This window comes from Dreissena polymorpha, chromosome 1 (assembly GCF_020536995.1).
Source record: "Dreissena polymorpha isolate Duluth1 chromosome 1, UMN_Dpol_1.0, whole genome shotgun sequence".
Classification (NCBI taxonomy): Eukaryota; Metazoa; Mollusca; class Bivalvia; order Myida; family Dreissenidae; genus Dreissena; species Dreissena polymorpha.
In genome coordinates, this window is record NC_068355.1 from 58,490,668 (window position 1) to 58,515,141 (window position 24,474).

Below are 24,474 nucleotides of genomic sequence, written 5' to 3' on the forward strand. Positions count from 1 at the left end.
CTCGGGTGTCACATTGATTTAATGCGCAATACACACTTCATTTTGCACTTAAGTTTCCCAATGACAACACAATTTACATTTTTAAAAGTGATTTACTTACAGTCAATACAATACACATCATGCAAAACCAAAAACAATTACATAAAATTGAGAGATTGGGTAAAGGATTTATAACAAATTAGGGATAATTCTTTCGTCAACATAAGCCTCTGATAACAACTAGAGAATAGGAAGTGTTAATGCTGAAGTGGATATACTGTTTAAATCTGTATATGAAGGTTAAAACCTTTTCAATTGTGTCATGATGTCTTTTTATTTTCGTTTCTTTTAAGTCATTGCAACACTTCAACCAAAAAAACATGACCCTGAACATCAGGAACATTTGGGGATCTGAAAGACAACAGGAAATATATTTCAATTAAAAAATAGATCATATTACTGTCAACAGAGGATAAAAAATATAACAATAAGCATGTGTGTCTCCTTGTGAACACAAGAGATGGATATCTTTAAGAAAATGCTTTAAAGAGCTAGAAGGCTTCAGTCATGTTAACCTAACTTTTATGTTTCAGACACAATAGAGGATGTAAATGTGAGCAGGATATTATATTGAATGACAGTACTACAAAGGGAATGTATTAAAATTCAAAATATGCAAAAATTATCACATTCAGTAAATATGGGAATTACCAAAAATGGGCAAAACATTACAAAATAGTAATGTGCACAGGCACATTTTGTAAATTAGAAAGTAGATAAAAGAAATTCTGCTACACAAAAACTACAAGACTTAACTTGCATCAAAATATGCAAAAAGTTAATGTCTATTCTGTATTTAAAACACAATAGTGAGTAATATTAAAACTGTTTCGGTATCATTCCTGTGTACACACTTTATCACATCAACTTGGTACATTATCTCAATTTACACATGGGAAATCAACATGACCAACATAAGTTCGTGCCTGATTCAATAGCCAAATGAAGATTATTAGAATATTAAATGATTACTTTCAACTGATGGATTGACTTCCTATTAGCATTATATCAATACATATTGAAGCATGGGAGGAAGTGAAACAACATGTACATGTTTGCAATCTTCTAACCATCACACCCCAGCCATTTTCTTTTCCCAAGTGGGAAAAGTACGGATACTGTACAAATTGGGAAAAAATAGTGGGAAAACCACTGAAACTGAAGAAAGGGATTTACAAGCTGTTTTAAATGCTTGCCATAAATTCACTTTTGAATATAAACAAGAGATGTGTTTGTCAGAAACACAATGCCCCCTACTGCTGCGCTTTGATTTTTTTTTAATCATTTGGCAGGTACAGATAATTATCTCCCTTTAAAGCTTACTACTTCCCTTTGATTTGACCTTGAAGGATGACAAAGACCTTGACCTTTCACCATATCAAAATGTTGTCAAATAATGATGAGAAATTGGGTGAAATATTTGGGTTTTCTTTATGTACGAAATATTGACAAGTATATCAGTAGCGAGTATGCATTAACAACAAAGGGGTTACAATGCTGTTGACACAAGCCTTAGGCTGTATTTACATTATTTATTATTTGTACCACAACGCTCATTAACGTGTGCATACTTGAATAGTGACTTCTCCAGATTGTAATTCAGCCAATTAGAAATAAAGACACATAGAACACTGACCAATGGGATTCATAACTGAGTTTCACGGGCCAGATGTTAGAGGGAAACAAGACAGTTAGCGTTTAGACTTGGAGACGTACGGATCGAGAAAGATACGATCATGTAGCTATCAGACTGTATTTGTATAACCGAAAATATTAAGTATATTAGACATTAAATTGGACTAGAAACTGATACATGGTGTTGTTGAATATTTTATCATGTATTATGCAGAGAAATTAACATAAATAGATAGAATAGACTTGTCCCATGCGCGGCACGAGAAAATGGGAGTTAATGCAAAACTCGTCATCTTGGCAATTCGCGCATGACGAGATATCGAATGATAGGCTACATACCGGTAATTTAAGAGTAATGAACATTGTTAGCAACAATGTGTCGTCTATGAACTATGAACGATTACGGGACACAGGACGTTAAATGGTGCCGATATTGACAAGTATATCAGTAGCGAGTATGCATTAACAACAAAGGGGTTACAATGCTGTTGACACAAGCCTTAGGCTGTATTTACATTATTTATTATTTGTACCACAACGCTCATTAACGTGTGCATACTTGAATAGTGACTTCTCCAGATTGTAATTCAGCCAATTAGAAATAAAGACACATAGAACACTGACCAATGGGATTCATAACTGAGTTTCACGGGCCAGATGTTAGAGGGAAACAAGACAGTTAGCGTTTAGACTTGGAGACGTACGGATCGAGAAAGATACGATCATGTAGCTATCAGACTGTATTTGTATAACCGAAAATATTAAGTATATTAGACATTAAATTGGACTAGAAACTGATACATGGTGTTGTTGAATATTTTATCATGTATTATGCAGAGAAATTAACATAAATAGATAGAATAGACTTGTCCCATGCGCGGCACGAGAAAATGGGAGTTAATGCAAAACTCGTCATCTTGGCAATTCGCGCATGACGAGATATCGAATGATAGGCTACATACCGGTAATTTAAGAGTAATGAACATTGTTAGCAACAATGTGTCGTCTATGAACTATGAACGATTACGGGACAATGTGCAGCTTCATGAGATACACATGCATGCCAAATATCAAGTTGCTATCTTCAATATTGCAAAAGTCATTGCCAATGTTAAAAGTTTTCGGACGGAATCACAGTTCAACTGCTATGTGCCACCCTACCGGGGGCATAAACAATTGAAAAAATGTTCCTTTCTTTTTTTTTTCAAAGTCCAATTGCTTATTTTATAGTTTTTCATCATTACATCAAATACCGGTATTCAAAATAGGTTTTCACAAACAAAAGAATGTCCACAAGCTTTTTTTTATTTGACCCAGCATGACCCAGTTTAAAACTCATCATATATATCAATGGATCATATGTTTTTCCAATGTTTCATTAAGGTTGGGAATTAAAGTGCCTCTAGAGCATTAACAAGGCAAATTTTGCTGATACATGCTCGACAAATGGCAATCACAATTGATCACAATTTAGACGTTGTGCCCAGGTGAGCTTAATACTGAGGTCAATGACCCTATGCATCAATTTGTCATGAAATAAATACAGAAAGATAAGCAGATCTGCATTAATATAATAATATATGTTACTTTGAAAGCATACCAGTAAATATTTGTTGTTTAATTTTGTAAACTGTCAATGGGAATATTATTAAACCTTGACTTGGCTTCAATGGCAAAATATCCTGCTTACTGATTTATAAACATAGGACCTTGATAACTTTTGGTTGACATCCCACAATTACAAAACAACAACAAACAAAATATGCACAATGCTGATTGTTACAGTACCTATAAAGATGAGGATACAGCAACAAAACAATGAAAATGAACAGTACACAACTTGAGCACTTGAGCTTAATCATATAGGGAAAATAGGCTGATGTCAAAATGTATCCTTTTTCGATAAGTGATCATTACCGGTGATGGAAAAGTAGGAAAGAATACTTCACTTATTAACCTGATTGCTGTAAATTCAACAGGATACATTTCACCCATGCGCGATTCATAGAGCAAGGATGTCATAGTAATTAGTATATGGTAGAATTAATCTCCTGCGCCAGAATAAGCATGAAAGTTAACCCAGCCATTAAGTAGGTTACAGACCATGTTTTGACATCTGATTACCGGCAAGATATCAATATTGATATAACTTGAACAAATTACTGTAAAAATAACATACATGTATTGACAAGAGTTCACCCAAAACATTAATTCAGTTTTAAACTTTGTCTAATGCACTAATTAATGTCTATGCAAGTTGATATTGCACACACAGCTTTTTACAATGATACAAATTTTGGAGCACACTAAACAGTACTGTCTACTGACTGGAGTTATGGTATTTTACAGAACATTTTGAACATCTCCAGTACAGTATGAAAAACCAATCAAATTAAGATGCCATAAAGTAAAATTAAACTTTTGATATTCAATAGGAAATGGGAGCAATATAACAACCCCACTAAGGTTGAATTCACTGCTAACGGCAGGTTTATTTAGCTTTGTAGTAAATGCAAACACTCTTGGGTAATAAATTGGCCATATCAAACAGAGGTCTTGTTTAAACCTACCTACTTATTTCATACCAGATTGTGGTCTTTAACAACAAGATATTTGGAAGTATATTCCTGTAACAGAACCAGCAACTGACATCTTTCCATTATTAGACAAAACACATTTTCGCTACATATGGATAACACTTATGACAACCAGATAGAAATGGGAAGCCTTAAACTTTAACTTATTCCCTCCATATTGCAATACATATACCAATTTAGCCTATTAACCAGTAAAACTGTTTTGGATAAAAACGCTTGAAAAGAATGAATGCATTTTAAATGAAAAGTCAGACATGTATGTATTTCTTTATTTAAATATGTTTTTCCTCACATCTAAATTTAACTGTTTCCTCAAGACCGAGTTGTGAGAATTGACAAAATTGTATGCTGTCAGATTCATGCAGCATTGTTGCATATAATCACTCTTAGTATTATATGGCCTTGGTATTTGCAGCAGAGATGTAGATCACAAACAAAAACCTGCTTAAATCAAGTGAACAACTGAAAAATAGATAACAGCAAAAAAAATTAGTAGATGATACTAATCTTTAATCTTAAATTGCCGGTAAGATAAAAATAATGCCATGATTGCATGCAGCACTAACTTCTCAACACTGGCCACTTAACTTCATTTTAAACAAATTTATACAGATTGTATCTTACAGCGAGATATGATAAATGTAAATGTGTACCGGTAACAAGCAAATTTTGAAGGTACATTTGTGCACATAGTCATTTTCAACGTAAGCAAAGGGACGCAGTGGTCATAATTTGCACAGCAGTTATTCAAGGGCAATTTGTATCAATCCATATCAGTGAGCAAACCTGTGGACCAAGAGAACATATGATTCAGACCACACCAATTTACACTTTCCATTTTGCACTCATTAATACACTATTAAGGGTCGCCATGGTGTAATGGATATGGTGTCCGCCTAGCGACCGGGAGGTCACGGGTTCGATCCCCACCGTGGGAGTGTTCTGTAGATCTCCACCAACGACACCAAGTACTGGTTCTAGGCCCAGGAAACGGACTCGAGAGCGTCTATATAAGCCCTAGGCTTTCTATGCAATCGAGCTAAAATAAATAGGTTTAAACTAAACTAATACACTATTGTCAATAACTATAAGAGTGAAACAGAATATGATACATGAATATTATGGTTCATTAAATTGTAGCAAAAAATATTTGATATTTTCATCATAATTTTTGCTGGAAACTTAGACATAACATTTCCATGCTGTAAAAGAACGAATCATACTATGAATTATCAGAACTAATTTTGGGGTATTGTTAAATCTGTTACTTTGTCATAGCTGGATTCATCAATAAATGACAATCCCTATAGTTTCATTAAAAATCATTCAGTGTTCACAAATGGTTGAGTATCTAATATCTCTGAGGGATATGCCTCCTTAATGAAAAATCAATGTTAATCAGCAAACAATTACCATTATTTTTGGAAAACCCAATGTAAGTGATACTAAGCTTTTGCTACATTGACAAGTATTCTAATTACGAGTCATAGTTTGGTCTTATAATGTTTGTTAAAGACAAAATTTAATTACAAATACTTGAGACCCACTTACTTCCTAAACAAGAAACCGTTGGACAAATAACATGCGCATCTCCTCAAGGTAGTTAAGCTTCCCATAAAGCTACATTGAATTCCAGTCAGTAGTTGGGAGAAATAGCCCGAACAAGAATTGCACTATATGTACAGTTAATGGAAAATTTCAAAGGGTCAAAACTCTGTGAAAAATCATCCAACCAGGACCCGCTGATAATATGCACATCTCCTCTTGGTAGTGAAGCTTACCTAAGTTTAATTGAATTCCGGGCATTAATTGCTGAGAAATAGCCTGGACAAAAATTGTGCACGGACTGACGGACACACGCACGGACAGATGAAGCTGCGACTATATGCTCCCCCCAAAAATTTTGCCGGAGCATAAAAATAACCATTGTTTTCAAACCAATTGGTCTTCAGGCCCCATCTTATGACATCCAAAAACAAATCACTGGAAGTTATTCATTTGTACCCCACAATAATAATAACAGCAACATTGGCATCTAGATTTAAAACGTAATAATACAAGAATTTATCCCAATTTTTTCACCTTTCAAAAGCCTGGTAAAACTACATTGTGATATGGAGCATTTCTTGATAAGGTTACAATGGTGTGCAGATCATTGCAAGATAAAAGGATAAAATATCAAGCCTTCGTTTAGAAACATGTGAGACCTGTGCTGGCATTTATTGTGAAAGTGTGATACTAGTGGACAAGGAATTAATATCACTTTACTGCGGAAACAAACATTTGATAAATTGCCTGATACAAATTATGGCCTTGTAAATATTGTTAGCAGGGACATACGTATTATTCCATGTTATTTTGGGACAGAACAATAAAAAACAAGAGATGTGTTTGTCAGAAACACAATGCCCCCTACTGCGCCGCATTGAAATAAAATTTCTATTTATCATTTGGCAGGTATAGAAAACATCTCCCTTTAAAGGTTATTACTTCCCTTGAATTTTGTCCAATCCAACCGGGGGTGGGGGGGTGGGGAGGGTCTCACAGTCAATTATGACCATGTCAGACATCACTGACAATCAAGGCCTGTGGTTTAAAAGAGATCATAGGCAGAGTTGATCATGTATCTATGGACATAAGTCCACAGGTATGTAATGAACATCAAAGAAATCATAATTATATCATTTAAAAAAAATTGTGACAAATCAATTATTTGGGTAATAAATAATCAAAGTAATAAATCTGTACAGTAACTGTGAAAAGAACTTCAATTCTTGGTAAGGAAATATATAATATGAGATTTATAATCATATAAATTACTTCTACTGAAAATAATTGTCTGTAACAAATTTCTATTTTTAGTAGCAAATAATTAAAAGCCACTATCGTGACTGTAGATTCACCACTCAAAATGTGCAGCTCCATGAGATACACATGCATGTCAAATATATAAAGTGGCTATGTTCAATATTGAATAATTTTCTCCCTCTTACAAAGCTTATTTAACTTCCCTCAAATCTTATTTTTTACTGTAGACCGTAAAGGATGACCATGACCTTTTACCACGATGTGTTTGTTAGAAACACAATGCCACCTACTGCGCCGCTTTGATTTGTTTAACAAAAATATATACGTGGGCAGGTCAGATTACTATGTCCATTTAAAGCTTATTACTTCCCTTGACTTTTTTTTCTGACCCTAGACCTTGAAGGATGATGTTCACCTTGAAATTTTACCACTCAAAATGTGCAGCTCCATGAGATACACATGCATGCCAAATATAAGGTGCTATCTTCAATATTTAAAAAGTTATGGCCAATGTTAAAGTTTTTTTCGGACGGACAGACAGACACGCTGACTGACGGACAGTTCAACTGCTATATGCCACCCTACCGGGGGCATAAAAATCCAAATGAAGTGTGAGTGAAATATAAACAGACTAATTAGGATATATAGACTTAACAAGAGAACCGCATAACAGGTGCCACGCTCGGCTGCGAAAGCTTGTCAGAATTTTTTATATTTTTTTTATAGGTCACAGTGACATTGACCTTTGACCTAGTGACCCAAAAATGGGCGTGGCATGTAGAACTCATCAAGGTGCATCTACATATGAAGTTTCAAAGTTGTAGGTGGAAGCACTTTGATTTTAGAGCCACTGTTAAGGTTTTAGCACGACCCCGGCAGACGACACAACAACCTGGCTATGACAATAGCTCGGGTTTTCTCCAAAAACAACCTCGCTAATTATAAAAAATCAACAAAGATGCACATTTTCCACTTATTTTTTTTTGCCAACATATTAACAGTAAATGACTTGTCATGATCACAATTAATTTGAGGAGTACATGAAAATGTTTGACCCTTCTAAAATATGCATATTGAACATTAACCTGGCTATAAAACATGAACACTCTCTCAAAAGTCGATGGTTGGCTACTACAAATAGTAAATTGGCCACTTTAACCAACATAGGAAGTCATCTAAAGCAAATGAATCATTTACAAGTTGCTGTTGACAAGGGAAGAAATGGCAAATTGAGATAAACTTTGGGTAACAGGATGTGTACGTTTTCATCAACCCAAGTCCTTTATCAGCATCAACTGAAAAATGATTTCTCTGTTAGATGTTGAGTTAAAACTTTGCTTAATATAAAAAAGAAAAAGAAAACACAAAATGCTTAAGTATAATAATAAAAAAAATAATTAAATGGAAAAACAGTTTTAGCCATAAACTGAAAAACATGCAAAGAAAGGAAATTAATGAAATATTATGAAAAGATATTAGTAGAAGTATATACTCATCATTCTTTAAATTATATTTTTATTTAATTCTTAAAAACACTTTAATAGGTATACATAAATATAATAGATTTGATATTAAAATATTAATAATAATTATTAAGTTATATACTTATACAGAAAGAATGATAAATTAAATGTGAAGCACATTTTATCAGTGTTTATATAAACACACTATTGTATTTCTAGGAAAACCATCAAAATGATTGTTTTTATGAACGCTAGATTGCTTATAGTTATACTACTACTACTTCTACTAATTGAATAAACCAATACAGTTAATATTATATACATGTACATGTATCATTTACACTTGCATGGTCTGTTAATTAATATCAATTCAGAATCATTATAATATACAACACATAGAACATGCACATGTCCACTCAGATCTTTCCTTTAAAAATAATAACTTGCATGAGTTAAGTGCAAGAAATGTGATAGTGATATTCTAAAATTTAATTAAACATGTCATTTCCTGGATTTGACCCTCTCCGGTCAACCTGTCAAATAAATCTATGCAAATTGCAGCGATGTCTGGCGCAGAGTGATGCATATGTGAAATACCGAATAATTAGCTCGTATCAGATCGCAGTGTGTCAATTACAAGTATCACATCTTATCACCGTTTCAAATTTAAACACTCAAGTCACCTGTACCGTACCAAAATGGCGACCCACCATCGCATACCGGTGAAAATTTCTTTGAAGTAAAAAGACAATGCAACCGAGAAAGAATAAAACGTGAATTAAAATCTATAGACATTAAAATAACTCACTGATTCAAACTGCTGCCTCAGATCATCGATTTGATCTTTCTCCAAGTTCATCGAGGTTGCTCGTCCGGCCATTTTCGCTATTTGAATGTTGTGTACACTTTCAATGTACTGAAGGGTGGGACTGTGATCACGTGATTCATGATTGTACTGTATGGGTTTGTCACATCAAAGCAGGTGCGCGTGACGAATACACTTTGGTTTTAATTGGTTTCCATATAAGGTAAATGCTACTACCACCGATAGATAAATGTACTTCGGTCGCAAGTGACGCTTAAAAAGTGAAAACGTTTGTTATAATATTGTTATAGGATATTGTCCGACCACTTACTTTCTCTAAAATCACAAACCACAGTTTATGATAAGAGTCGCGTTTTGTCATTGCTAATTAATTGGCATTTACTTGTCAGTCTTTTAATGAGTCGGACATTGATTCGCCGTTGTAATTGAAGTTGTATATCGCTCGCATTTTCGATTATCTACTAAGGATTTGTTAACAACTATGTAATATATAAATGAAAATAGTACATGCCATATTGTGTCGTATTAAATTAAATGCCCAATCGAATGATAATCATTATACCCGTGGTTGCAGCAATCCGATGTTATAACTCAACTCAACTCCGATGTTACACGTATGATATAACTGCTAATTCGGAGAAATAAATATTCATGAATAAATATTTTTCTTCACTATTTCCGCATCGAGCGTTTTCTTTATAAACACATTTGACAATAGCTCTATATATGGTAGAATATCTTTCTCGAAACTATACATATATATATTTCGGATGTGATTATATTAAAAAATATTAATTGCATGTACTATTGCAATTTAAATCAGATGTCACTCCATGTCAAGTACCCTTGCATCAACGATATACTCTTTTTGCAAAATATCTGGCAGAGAATAGACACTTAGACCATGCAGCTTATTGGGACAAGGACTTAGCTTATCGTGACTACACATGAACTGATCCTGGTATTAAAGAAAACATGCACAACATAATTATATGTGTCGTGTTCTGAGGAAACTGGGCTTAAATCATGTGCGTAAAGTGTTGTCCCAGATTAGCCTGTGCAGTCCGCACAGGCTAATCAGGGACGACACTTTCCGCTTAAATGGTATTTTTAGTTTCAAGGAAGTTCCTCCTTACCGAAAATCAAGTTTAGGCGGAAAATGTCGTCCCTGATTAGCCTGTGCTGACTGCACAGGCTAATCTGGGACGACACTTTGCGCACATGGATTATGACCAGCTTTCACAGAACAAGACACATATTTACATTGTACATGTACTTGTTTTTTAGAGGTAAATGCAAGTCCAGCATCAAGCTAATCGACCTGCATGTGCCAAACATACCACACAAAACGTAAACCATAAATACTAGTAATGTATGGCTGCCGGTACTTGTTAAATTCGAGGATATTGCAAGTCTTTATTCCTTCAATGTCATCCTCACAGTGGCCAGACTATCATTTACTTTGTCTTAAATTACTGTATGATACTTACGTCTAAAGCTGCAGCATAAGAGTGCTTCTGGTGAATCAATCTCCCTTGCATGTTATCATCTTAAAATCCTTTTCAAAATATTATTGGCCATGTTCAATATTTCTGTTTAGCTAATATAATTTATGACGGAGCAGACACTTGTAAATGAATTTCATTTCACTGTCTAACAACATAATGTTATAGACAATGCCATAATTTTCAAGAAGTCACGAAACAACACAATATTTGAAAATGTATTTTATTGTACTACATTTAATCAATGACATTTTAAACAAAACATAGTATAAACCATATGAGTTGTAAAAACTTGTGGCAGATTATGAAAGTCTATGTAACAGCATGCAATAAATATGACATCAAATATACCATGACTCACACAATCTCAATGTCCACTTTTAATTAAGTGTTTGGCCACTCCAGCCAATGAGAAATCTCCAAATTTTAAGATTCAAATGATAATTGTTTTAATAAAGCTCTTCACCCATCCTTACCAACATCAAAAAAGTTTGCTATGTTTGCGAACAATTTACGCTTGCTAGCCCTGTTTGCTTGCCTATGAACAGTTAATATGGATACACAGCTATTTTTGAAAAGATCAAAACCAACAAACATCATGTATCAATATACTTTTATATGATAAAATACATTAAACAAAGCGTTTGAAATATGGCAGAAGTTTAAATTACTTATATTGTTGTGAAATCCTGCCTAATGCATTACAAAGAAGGGAGTTCAAACTTATATCTACATTGTACACATAGAAAAAAATCAGTAAACACAGATATGTCAGTAAAACGTAATCAAAACTATAAATATAAATCTATGGTAACAGTTAAATAAATAAAATTTCCTCCTAAATATGTTATCCTCCATTTCGAGACAATTTCGATCATGTACTCCCTTAATGTGATAAGCATGTTTCTGCAGGTTATGATTGAAAGAAGGGAGGGGCCAACAGAAGTTATTATGAAAAATGTTCGGTATAAAGAAGCCGTGTTTGGTCACTGCCCTCCCTCTCTTTGTGCTTCTTAATGCTTCTGAAATCTCATACAATACTGATCAAACACTGCGTTTTGATGCAAATTTAAGAGGAATCAGTAACAGAAGTTTGTACACATTAAATCTTAATTGCAAGAATATTTAATTCCATATTAAGCAAAAGCAGAACATTAATCATTTATTTGTTAAACATTCAATAAGCAGTATAATCTGAAAAAGCCATTTTCAAATAGAAGATTGAGTCTTCAGTGTTTTATTGCTATTTTTGACATTCATCAACATTTGAAAGCGTCCATTTTGTTTTCCTTAATGTCCAATACAACATGTATTAACTTAGATTAATAGTAATATTATCTAAAGGACTTATATTTAACTATTGAACACAGTGCCGTTATGAATTTATTATAACAAGAGGGAAAGGCCCTCAAATGAGACCTCAAGGAACAAAACTGTTATGAGGTGTCTGAAAAGACTTATAAGGAATATATTATTTGGACAAATGTTGTGACCAGGTTTTAAATGGCCGAAACACTTGTTGAAAGGCGGTTCTCAGCTGAGGATGTTGGTGGTACTAGCAGTACAGAACTGTATCTCACTCATTGACCAGGTTTCACAAAGATAAGGCAATGAATGTGGCCCCTTCATTTCTTACCATCTTTTTTTTCTTTTCATTGACGTATTGGTAGTTACCTTGTTATGTTCCCACTTGACCCTGTTTTCGGTCAAGATTTCAGTTAAACATAAGTTCTGTCAAGAGTTTCATAAAGATTGGGATACAAATGTGGCCTCTAGAGCGTTAAAACTTTTTTTTTTATTAGACCAATTGAGCCAGTTACAACCATGCTGAGACATGATTGGGACAAATGCTATGTACATGTATGATGAAAATTGGGCAATAAATGTGTTGTCATCGTATTCATAAACCCTTTTCTTTAATTTGACCTTGTCAAATAATTATAGCACTGAGTAACCCAGTTTTGTATTAGGCTGAAATATCATGGGGACAAAATTTAATGTTCTGCTAAGATTTATAAAGATTTGCATTAATTGTGGCCTCTAGAGTAATCCCAAGTATTTGCTTTACATTGACCGCATGACATAGTCAATAGCTTTTGACATTGCATGACCCTGTTTCTAAGTAGGCAGAAATATTGCTGGGATAAACGCACTGTCTAAGTTTTATGAATATTAGACCTGCATATGACCGTCACCTATAGTGTTCACAAGCTTTTTCTTTCATTTGACGTACTGAGCATATTTTTGATCCCATGTGACCTAGTTACAAAATAGGCTATTCAAGATATTATTGGGACAAATATTCTGAACTAGATATCACTAAGACAAATGTTTTGAACCAGTTTCGCAAAGATTGAGTAGTTAACATGGCCTCTTGAGTGTTCATTAGTTTTCTAGGATTTGTAAACCTTTCCATCAAACAAATGTAAAGGTAAATTTTAATGATATATTATTAATAAATAAACATTATGTTATCTCCAGCCACCATTGACAATATTCACTTTATTGTCTATCAGTTTTTTTCAACCATTTGACAACACACATCAACCATAACTCATAACTCTCATACAATCCGTACATACAACCTAGAATGTTCATACATTTAATCCAATGTCTCGCATCAACTTTGCAAGCACTAATAACCAAGGAAAACCATGAAAACTGAAGACTTAAACTGAGCTCAGCTCTTTCATGGCTGAAACAATTCTAAATACATTCTTAAGCGGCATGTGATCTTTTTTAACCCATAGTTACAGAACGAATAAGACTTTATCAGAGCTCAGCTCTTGCTAGCTATGACCAATTTTTTAACACTCTGTCAAGCACCATTCGCAAGCCCGATTAAAACTCATGAATACAAACACCAACAAGAGATGTGTTTGTCAGAAACACAATGCCCCCTATTGTGCCGCTTTGAAGCCATAAATTTGACCTTTGACCTTGTAGATGACCTTGACCTTTCACCACTCAAAATGTGCAGCTCCATGAGATACACATGCATGCCAAATATCAATTTGCTATCTTGAATATTACAAAAGTTATGACCAAAGTTAAAGTTTTGGTTAAAGTTTTGGGACACACACACACATACAATGACAGACAGGCCAAAAACAATATACCCCCGATCTTTTGATCCGGGGGCATAAAAAATATAAAAATGAAACAAAATTTTCTGCCTCGTACACTAGGTGCACCATGCCACAGATATTTACAGATAAGATATTACATAATAGTCAATCACTAAGTCAGGCCAAAGTCCTCAGGTTTTATTTGCTAAGCCTAGATCGTCTGCCTTCCTCCGGACTTTCATGATGGCCATAGCCGTTACTGAGGCTCTCCCTGTTGTACGCATAAAACGGCAGGTGCTTTCTCAGCTGGTCTGTGAAGTATTTCTCAGATAGCTCGATACAGTCGTAAACTTCACTGCCGGGCTGAAAAATAGTCTTACACTGGGAAAATGGGATTGAATTGAAAATAATAAAAAGTAAAACAAGTTAGAGCCTGAACTGTATTTTCTTATCCAGAGTCCCTCTTAAAGAATTGTTGTTATGACAATATCTAAGTTAATTAATTTTGATCACACCAAAATTATATAGCCACAATGTGAAGTTTCCATGCATATGTCTTGTAGGTAATTTGGAAACACAAAAAATCAACACCCAATAACCAGATCATTTTTGTAGATATGTAAATATATTGATTTGGGGCTTAACTGGTTACCAAATACTGTCAAGGGTGTAAACAATAAGTAACCTAATTTTTTGTTATATTGCACTTTGTGTATAAATGTAATGTTATGTACATTGCTGAAACAAATTTTTCTGAAATAAAATTCATTTTAATTATTAAATACTTACCTGCTATCCCTAGCTATACCTTTTCAAGGTGGGTTAGCTTCTCCAGAAATCTTCAAGTGCCGGAATTCGGCCACCTCTCTTACTGAAAACAGATCAGGTTAAACATAGTATAATGTAACCAAACCGGAAATCAAGAACCGTAACTCATCTTCCTTTTCAAATTAATTATGAAAATATGAAACGATTAGCGGGGTTGGGAGGTGGGACTTACCGATAGCAGGTAAGTATTTAATAATTAAAATGAATTTTATTTTAGAAAAAATTGTTTTAATATCATAAATACATACCTGCTATCCCTAGCTGATTTTGTAGCTGTGGCGGGAGGTTCTAGTTATATTTTCCCATCACAGCAAAAACCGATAATCAGGTTTTTTCAGCCAGAGATAGTCGAAATGTGTCCTCATACATACAGGACCCAACATATATAAATTGTCCTGTTGACACTCAAGAGAACGACGATAGAATGGGGAAAAGGTGGTCGGATTCCTCCAGAAAGCAGCTTGAAGCACTTCAGAAAGTGGAACATTATTAATATACGCCCACAAAGCCGAAAGAGCTCTTAATTCATGCGGTCTAACCTTAAACAGGGATAAATCCCTAGATGACAGAGAAGAGTTAGCCTTCCTTATGGTTGAGGCTACCCATCGAGAAATAGAAGCTGCAGACACATCCCCCCCTTTAACGGAATGAATAGTCTCTTACGAGAACCTCGAATAGACTTTACTCTTTTAAGATAGAATTTTAACGCCCTGACAGGGCAAAGAAGTCTATCATCATCTTCATGTCCACAAGTATTAGAAAGACTTGGATTTTTGAAGGGTTTAGAAGCCATAGAGGGGAGTTGGGGAGTCCTGGCTGACATAACAAAGTTAAAGATCCATCTGAGTAATCAAAACAAAGATGACCATCCTCGATAGAAAGAGCATGAATTTCACTTCTCCTTTTGGATGAATCCATAGTAAGAAGGAAAACTGTCTTCCAAGTTAGGAACTGTAAAGAAGCTTGATCTAGAGGTTCGTATGGAGCCTTATTAAGAGAATCAAGAACACAAGTCAAATCCCATTTAGGTGCAAGTGTACGAGAAACAGGAAGTTTGAGTTCCATAGCTCGAATAAGTGACGAAATTGCTGGATCAGCACATACTTGTGATGACTTAGTAAAATATACAGAAGTGAAACAAAGCCAAAGTATGCGAAATCATAATTCTGTATCCTTTGATGGAGCTAAGAGAAAGTTTCTTATCATCAAAAGATAGATGACTACACGTCAAGCAGAGGGATTGAGGGGATCAATCTTTCCCCGAATACACCAATTAGAGAAGAGTTTCCAGCGAGCATCATAGACTGCTCTGGTGGACTTCCTTCTTGCCGAAGCAACGAGGGTTGAAGCCCTGACAGAAAATCATTTTTTCTGCAGAGATTGCCTGATAATGGCCGAACCTGTAAGTGGAACATTGCTGGATCCGCATGTTATCTGCCTCTTTGAGACAAAAGATCTGACCTGTAAGGGAGATTCCTGGGATAATCGTACAGGAGACTAAGAAGATCGTTGAACCAAGCTCTCCTGGGCCACCAAGGAGCAATCGGGAGTATGCGACATGCACTCATTCTGATTTTCGCCAATATTTGGGGAATCAGAATGGGTGGGGGATAGGCGTAGGCGTCCAGTTGGTCCCAATCGAACGAAACGGCATCTACTGCCCACGCTGCTGGATCGTACACTGGACTGACATACAGTGGAAGCCTGTGGTTGTGTCTGGTCGCAATTAGATCGACCAGAGGATAACTCAAAATGTAAAAGATCTGATTGGTCACTTCTTGATGAAGTGTCCACTCTGATGGTAGTAACTGGTGTTTGCGAGACAACCCATCCGCCAGGGCGTTGAGGCGACCTGGAATATATTTGGTCAGAAGAGAAATATTGAGAGTCTTGCAAAGAACAAGTTCTTCCTTGGTTTCCAGATACAGGGAGTAATAAGAATGTGTTCCCCACTGTGCCTGGATGTAATTGACAACTGACGTGTTGTCTGTTGACACCATCACACACGAGTCTTAAAGGCGTGACTGGTAATGAGATACTGCTAGAAAAACTGCTCGCATTTCTAGATTGTTGATATGAAGCTGTGACTCCTGATGATACAACAACCCTGAAATTATCAGACCGAGTGATTCCAGAAGAGCACCCCACCCTTCCTTGCTCGCATCCGTAATTTGGAATAAAGGAGGTTGCGGGGGAAGAAGGGGTACTCCTGCCAAGAGATTGTCCTCGTTAAGCAACCACTGAAGATGGGGTACTAATTCTGGACAAATTGGAATCTTTGTAAACAGATTGTCCGGAGACCATTTCCAACACGCTGAGAGGTAATGCTGAAGAGGATGAAGGAACAGACGTCCCAACTGAACAAAGTCTGCTACTGAGCTCAGGATACTGTTGAGAGAGGAATTCTTGAGCTGTTATATGAGATTGGGACAAAACCCATTTGACTTTCAGCAAAAGGTCTGATATACGTTGATGTGAAACTTTGACCTGATTGATATGAGTAAAAAAATTCATTCTTAACTACTGGACCTGCAGGTGGTCTAGAAGCCGGTTGCTTAAAGGCCCCTTGGCGTTGTCCAGAGTTATTTCTTGCAAGAGAAGCATGAAGTTGATCATCTTTATCAGCTGTGAGTGCTTCTTGTATCTTTCCACCGAAAAGAAATCCTGATGAGAGAGGTGCTGCCCTGAGCGAATTCATACCTGGCTCTAATAGAAATTCTTTAGGTAAAGACGAAAGGATAAGATCTCTACGAATCCTTAACATCTCCAACATTGAAGAAGCAGCATTATGTGAAAGGTTCAATGTCGTTCGGGATATATGTATCAATAAATCCCGAAGTTCATCCGGAACCGAATCTGACCAATCACAAACAAGTCGCAGGATAGTTGATAGCATTAAGTCTATTTGGTTAGATAGACCTAAAGCTCTTCTCTCTCTTCCTCCCATTGTTCTAAGATGGAATAAGGAACCGAACCGATGTTGAAGAACTAGGTATGGTAAGCAACAGTTTATCCATGTCAGGATCCTGAATAGGTAATTTAGAAAAATCTAAACCAGAATTCGGATCAGGTACTGGAGGCTTATAGCTTCGAGTACGTTCCTGATTTTTTGATTTGGAGAAATCTTTAGATACTCTCCACATCTATCCTCGTTTAGGAATTGTTTTATTGATTGATTCCAAAGACTGAAACACAGATAAAACTGAAGCACCAATCAGAAGACGTGTATCAAGGCCGGAACTCGCCTTAGTAACCCTGTAAGGATCAGATGTACGAACCAACTGCTCAGTGACCGAGACAGTCGAATTAGCAGACACCTCAAGAGTCTGGAACATGAGCTCGTACATCTGATGAATGGGTGCTAAATACTGATCAGTATCATTATCTGCATCCGATTCATGCTCACTGTCAACAACGCCAACGTTTTCGTGATGATCAAGATGTTCGATCATGATCATAACGATGACCGGAATGAGGACTGCTCGATGAATAAGAGTGTGTCCGATATCTACCTCTATAATCGGAACTATTCGACGACGAATGTGCATTTGACGACGAAGAAGTGGAATTATGCGATGAAGAAGAACGTCTGTTTCTGATCGTTGACCGGTGACTGGAAACTGTTGACTGGTTAATGATCGGTGCTTGTTGACCGGTGACCGGTCGGTAGTATTGACCGATGACCGGTGACGGGTAGTACTGACCGATGACCGGACCGATCATCAGTGACAGATGACCGGTAGTACTGACCGGTGACCGGACCGGTCATCAGTAACAGATGACCGGTGAGTCGGACCGGTCATCAATAACATATGACCGGTGCCCGGTGGGTCGGACTGGTCTCCGTTGACCGGTGCCTTGGACCAGTCCCCAATGACCGGTCATTGTCCGGACCGGTCCCCGGTCCAGTCCCTGGTGACGTACCAGTCATGACATTACCAGCGTTGTCACCGGATAATGACCGTATGGCGGGTGCCAATTGGTCTGGCATTGGTCGATGTCCTTGACCAATGCCATTAGGCAAAACCGGCTGTCTGTTGTCGCCATAAGGTCTGATGTTGATCGACTTTCCGATGGTAAAGTACGATCGCCATTTTGCCTGATACCCGGTGACTGATGCTGCAAATGATCATCTGACGTCTGTAAAGTCACCGGGCAAAAACCATCTGTTGATGGTACATCTTATCCTTTCCTGCTCAAAAACGTTCTGCGACGTATTGCTTTTTGCCAAATGTCGTCGTCCCATGAACTACAAATAGAACATGTATGTTCAACTGTACACAAAGGGCATGATAAACAAGTGTTGTGGTTATCCCACGACGCTTTTAAATGACCAAAACGCCACTTAGTTGAAAACTCATTCTTATTTCTTATTTAGAAAATAGAAAAGAATTTACGCAAGAAACAATATTTTTAGTGACAATTATGATGAATAAAACCGTTAAATACGGTATATAAACTGTACAAAATATAGTCAATACTTTTTGACTAACCCACGAAAAGCTCGTGCACAAGTGCAGAAGCCCATAGAAAAAACCGGCAAAATCTGAAAATAACAATATTTACAACGAATTTTAAAGATAAAAGATTTCTGAATATAGCAGAAACGACAAATTATGTAATTTTTCAAATTATAAACCCAAAACACCACGCAGAAATGAAAGAAAACACAAAATTCCACAGGCGCAGAAAAATGGCGGTCTGTCTCTGTGTTCTCCAGAAAAGGAAGATGAGTTACGGTTCTTGATTTCCGGTTAGGTTACATTATACTATGTTTAACCTGATCTGTTTTCAGTAGGAGAGGTGGCCAAATTCCGGCACTTGAAGATTTCTGGAGTAGCTAACCCACCTTGAAAAGGTATAGCTAGGGATAGCAAGTATGTACTTATGATATTAAAATACACATTATGTTCTTCTCTTTTCAAAACAAATGGCATGGAAACACATAAAGACAATCTATGTGGTCCCAAAGTTTTGACAATACCTCAGTCAAGGAAATTACCTTTACCCTACAGGGTGCAGCTAAACTCTTCATTTCCACATACTAGTAGATTTAAAAAAGCTTACAACTTTTTGTGCAACCTTTTGTTGCATTATAAGGGAAGACATAAGCTGAATTGAGGCGAAATCCCAGCTTGTATTTAGTGCGCACCTTGTTGTACTCAATAGCGTTTCTAAAGAGCAGCGCCACTGCGTCTATGACTTCCTGTGGAGACCCATAAACAAGGCAGTTCAGACGGTCCTTGATCTTCTGAAAGCTGATTGGCTGACGTATGATGTCATAGTAGTCCGGTACCTGAAGGATTTACACAATTATTGTATTATCTTCTTGTGCAATTGAAAGCAGTGTAAGCCCTCTACCCTTTTCTGCTCAGATAATCATTTTGATGTGTGTCTGTTTCCTTGTAAAATAACATTAAATAAAAACCTTTCTTAATAGATAGTGTTAAAGGCTTCATTTCGAACCCTAAAAGAGAAAGTGATAAAAAGCAAACAGCATAAAACCTGAACAGCATGTCAGATACATGCAGGCTGTTCTGGTTTTATGCTCGTTGCACCAGGCTGTTCTGGTTTTATGCTTGTTGCACCAGGCTGTTCTGATTTTATGCTCGTTGCACTAAGCCATTTTCACGATGCTTCTGATAGGTAAGGGTTAAGTTATGCATATGTAAATTTTGAACTGGGTTTATTGGTTTCATTAAGGCTGGTTTGTCATAATTTCTTAATCTCTAGTAATAACATAAGAATTAAGGCTTGTTACTTTTGATGAATGGTTAATACTGAACTTTTTGTATTTTCATATTTGATGATGAAATTGAACGGTATTTTATGCTTTCTGGTGGTTTATAGTAAACTATCAACGAGTTAAAACTGATATTTCACTGTTTCAGTGAAAATTAACAATGAAAATTATTGATAATTTAGATTGTTTTACTGGAATTATTTTAAGATATGCTTGGTTTCCCCATCCCGACCCCAATTTTACCAAGGTTGACTACCCTGTAATACATGTTTATAACAACATACAGATTAGCTTCCCTTGAACATACATGTAATGACATCTTAGGGCGCCCAAAAGGGAATATGTCCGGAATGGCCAAAAAAAAAAAAAATCATTTGTAAGCATAAAATAAAAAGAAAATTTATTGGATTTTCGTGGAATATAGATTTTAATTCACTCGTGATCATAGAAAACAAGAAATGTGTCCACAGGACACGGATGCCCCCAACTGTAACTGTGTCACTACATAAAAGTATAACTGTGTAAACGCTTGGTAGAAGTTATTAGGTTTTATTCAAATCCTAAACGCAGATTTCGAACCTAAACGCGGACCCTAAGTTCAAGGTCAAGGTCACAGGGGTCAAAATTTGTGTGCGTATGGAAAGGCCTTGTCCATATTCACATGCATGCCAAATATGAAATTGCTATCTGAAGCGAAATAGAAGTTATGAGCATTTTTCGAAATCTAAACGCAAAGTGTGACGGACAGACGGACGGACAGACGAACAGACAGTCCGATCACTATATGCCCTCCTTCGGGGGCATAAAAATGTCTTAGAATATCAAAATAAATCAGAAAGCCACATAAACTAGAGAGCGGAGAACATGCTTAATCCTTGAAATGCACTAAGTGACCCCGTGACCTAGTTTTTGACCAGGCATGACCCATATTCGAACTTGACCTAGATATTGTCTTAATACAACTTCTTACAAAGTTTAGTAAAGATCAGATGAAAACTACTTCAATTAGAGAGCGGACACCATGCTAAATCCTTGAAATGCACTAAGTGACCCAGTGACCTAGTTTTTGACCCGGCATGACCCATATTCGAACTTGACCAAGATTTTGTCTTGATACAACTTCTGACCAAGTTTAGTAAAGATCAGATGAAAACTACTTCAATTAGAGAGCGGACACCATGCTTAATCATTGAAATGCACTAAGTGACCCCGTGACCTAGTTTTTGACCCGGCATGACCCATATTCGAACTTGACCTAGATATTGTCTGGATACAACTTCTGACCAAGTTTGGTAAAGATCGGATGAAAACTATTTGAATTAGAGAGCGGACATGAAGTGTGACCGACCGACCGACCGACAGACAGTGCGAAAACTATATACCCCCTTTTCTTCGAAATGGGGGCATAAAAAAATCACTTTTGGCTGCGCCACTTGTGAAAACCAAATTTTTTATAATCACCTGTTAATTAAAATCGATATTCCACCAAATCCAACACATGCCCCTCTATTTTATTCTGAGAATTATACTGTGCAAGTGTTCTTTGTTTTACTTAACAAAGTTCCATGCTCAATTTAAACTCTTCTGTTCAAGATGTGTATACATTTTTTTGCCTTAAAAACTTGTGGGCTGATGATGATATTTAAGATAAACAAGAGCACCGCCTTGCGGGTGCAGACCGCTCATCTATTTTTCTTTTTAAAGGTGTAGGGACCTATCTCAATTTAAATCACAAAGTAGGGAGGGGTGGAGTGGAGAAGGGTGTATAGTGTGGGGGTGTGGTCATTTATTACATTATCTTCCAAAAATGCAAAAAAAAAATGCAAAAAATAAAAACAATGTTGGGGGGGGGGATTCTTGGATGGGATGGTTGGACTGTATTTCACAAATACAATAATAAAATTAATGTTTGTGTTTTTTAACTGTTTGAAAAAAAACAAGAGATGTGTTTGTCAGAAACACAATGCCCCCTATTGCACAGCTTTGGAAAAAAAATATGTTTTTTTTTACCTTTGACCTTGAAGGATGACCTTGACCTTGAACTTCCACTACTTAAAATGTGCAGAATTATGAGAACGCCGCTTTGAAATATATTTTTTTGACCTTTGACCTTGAAGGATGACCTTGACCTTGAAGGATGACCTTGACCTTCCACCACTCAAAATGTGCAGCTTCATGATAACGCCGCTTTGAAATTATTATTTTTTACCTTTGACCTTGAAGGATGACCTTGACCTTGAAGAATGACCTTGACCTTGACTTCCACCACTCAAAATGTGCAGATTGTTAAGAACGCCGCTTTGAAATTATTTATTTATTTATTTTTACCTTTGACCTTGAAGGATGACCTTGACCTTGAAGGATGACCTTGACCTTGAACTTTCACCACTCAAAATGTGCAGCTTCATGATAACGCCACTTTGGATTATTTTTTTACCATTGACCTTGAAGGATGACCTTGACCTTGAACTTCCACCACTCAAAATGTGCAGCTTCATGATATCACTGCTTTGAATTATTTTTTTACCTTTGACCTTGAAGGATGACCTTGACATTGAAGAATGACCTTGACCTTGAACTTCCACCACTCAAAATGTGCAGCTTCGTGAGAACACCGCTTTGAATTTTTATTTTTTTGTTACCTTTGACAATGAAGTATGACCTTGACCTTGAAGGATGACCTTGACCGTAAACTTCCACCACTCAAAATGTGCAGCTTCATAAGAACGCCACTTTGAAAATGTATTATTATTTTTTTACCTTGAAGGATGAATTTGACCTTGAACTTCCACCACTCAAAATGTGCAGCTTCATGAGATACACATGCATGCCGAATATCAAGTTGCTATCTTCAATATTGAAAAAGTTATGGCCAATGTCAAAGTTTTTGGACAGACAGACACCATAAATTTGACATTTGACCTTGAAGGATGACCTTGACCTTTCACCACTAAAATGTGCAGCTCCATGAGAAACACATGCATTTCAAATATCAAGTAGCTATCTTCAAAAGTGGGGGAAAAAGTTATGGCCGATGTTAAAGTTTTTTTCGGACGGACGGACAGACTGACTGACAGTTCAACTGCTATATGCCATTCTACCGGGGCCATAAAAATTATTTTTTGGGGGGGGGGGGGTATAGTGTGAGGGTGTGGTGGTCATTTATTAGATGATCTTTAGTTTAAAACAAGAGGGCCATGATGGTCCTGAATCGCTCACCTGACATACCAAATACAATCCCAACCCAAATTTCATCAAGATAAACATTCTGACCAAATTTCATAAAGATTAGATGAAAACTGTGACCTCTATTGACTACTTAAGGTTTTTCTATTATTTGACCTAGTGACCTAGTTTTTGAGCCCAGGTGACCCAAATACAATCCCAACCCAGATTTCATCAAGATAAACATTCTGATAAAATTTTATAAAGATTGGATGAAAACTGTTACCTCTATTGTCTACACAAGGTGTTTCTATTATTTAACCTTGTGACCTAGTTTTTTACCACAGATGACCCAAATACAATCCCAACCCAGATTTCATCAAGATAAACATTCTGACCAAATTTCATAGAGATTGGATGAAAACTGTGACCTCTATTGTCTATACAAGGTTTTTCTATTATTTGACCTAGTGACCTAGTTTTGTACCTAGTGACCTAGTTTTTGACCCCATATGACCCAAATTCAATCTAGCCAGATTTCATCAAGATAAACATTCTGACCAAATTTCATAAAGATTGGATGAAAACTGTGACCTCTACTGTCTACACAAACAAATTGTTGACAGTTTTTCTATTATTTGACCTAGTTTTTTACCTCAGATGACCCAAATACAATCCCAACCCAGATTTCATCAAGATAAACATTCTAACCAAATTTCATAAAGATTGGATGAAAACTGCAACCTCTATTTTCTACACAAGGTTTTTCTATTATTTGACCTAGTTTTTGACCTATT

The 24,474-nt window shown here is 36.3% G+C and overlaps 2 protein-coding genes across 3 annotated transcripts in view; both read right to left on the reverse strand.

Annotated features, from left to right (window-relative positions):
- LOC127881966 (plastin-2-like) overlaps positions 1-9,518 on the reverse strand; it is a 31,496-nt gene extending 21,978 nt beyond the window's left edge. For both annotated transcript variants that reach the window (XM_052430259.1, XM_052430252.1), the window contains exon 1: positions 9,351-9,518. In XM_052430259.1, the coding sequence (XP_052286219.1) occupies positions 9,351-9,422 (72 nt within the window). In that variant the 5' untranslated portion in view covers positions 9,423-9,518. The remainder of the gene's footprint in view (positions 1-9,350) is intronic.
- A 1,562-nt stretch (positions 9,519-11,080) lies between these two features.
- Positions 11,081-24,474, reverse strand: part of LOC127881893 (tyrosine-protein kinase BAZ1B-like) — a 71,084-nt gene continuing 57,690 nt past the window's right edge. Inside the window, exons 31-32 of the mRNA XM_052430097.1 lie at positions 19,922-20,065; positions 11,081-14,304 (exon numbers count right to left, since the gene is read on the reverse strand). Coding sequence (XP_052286057.1) covers positions 14,140-14,304; positions 19,922-20,065 — 309 coding nt within the window. The 3' untranslated portion in view covers positions 11,081-14,139. The remainder of the gene's footprint in view (positions 14,305-19,921; positions 20,066-24,474) is intronic.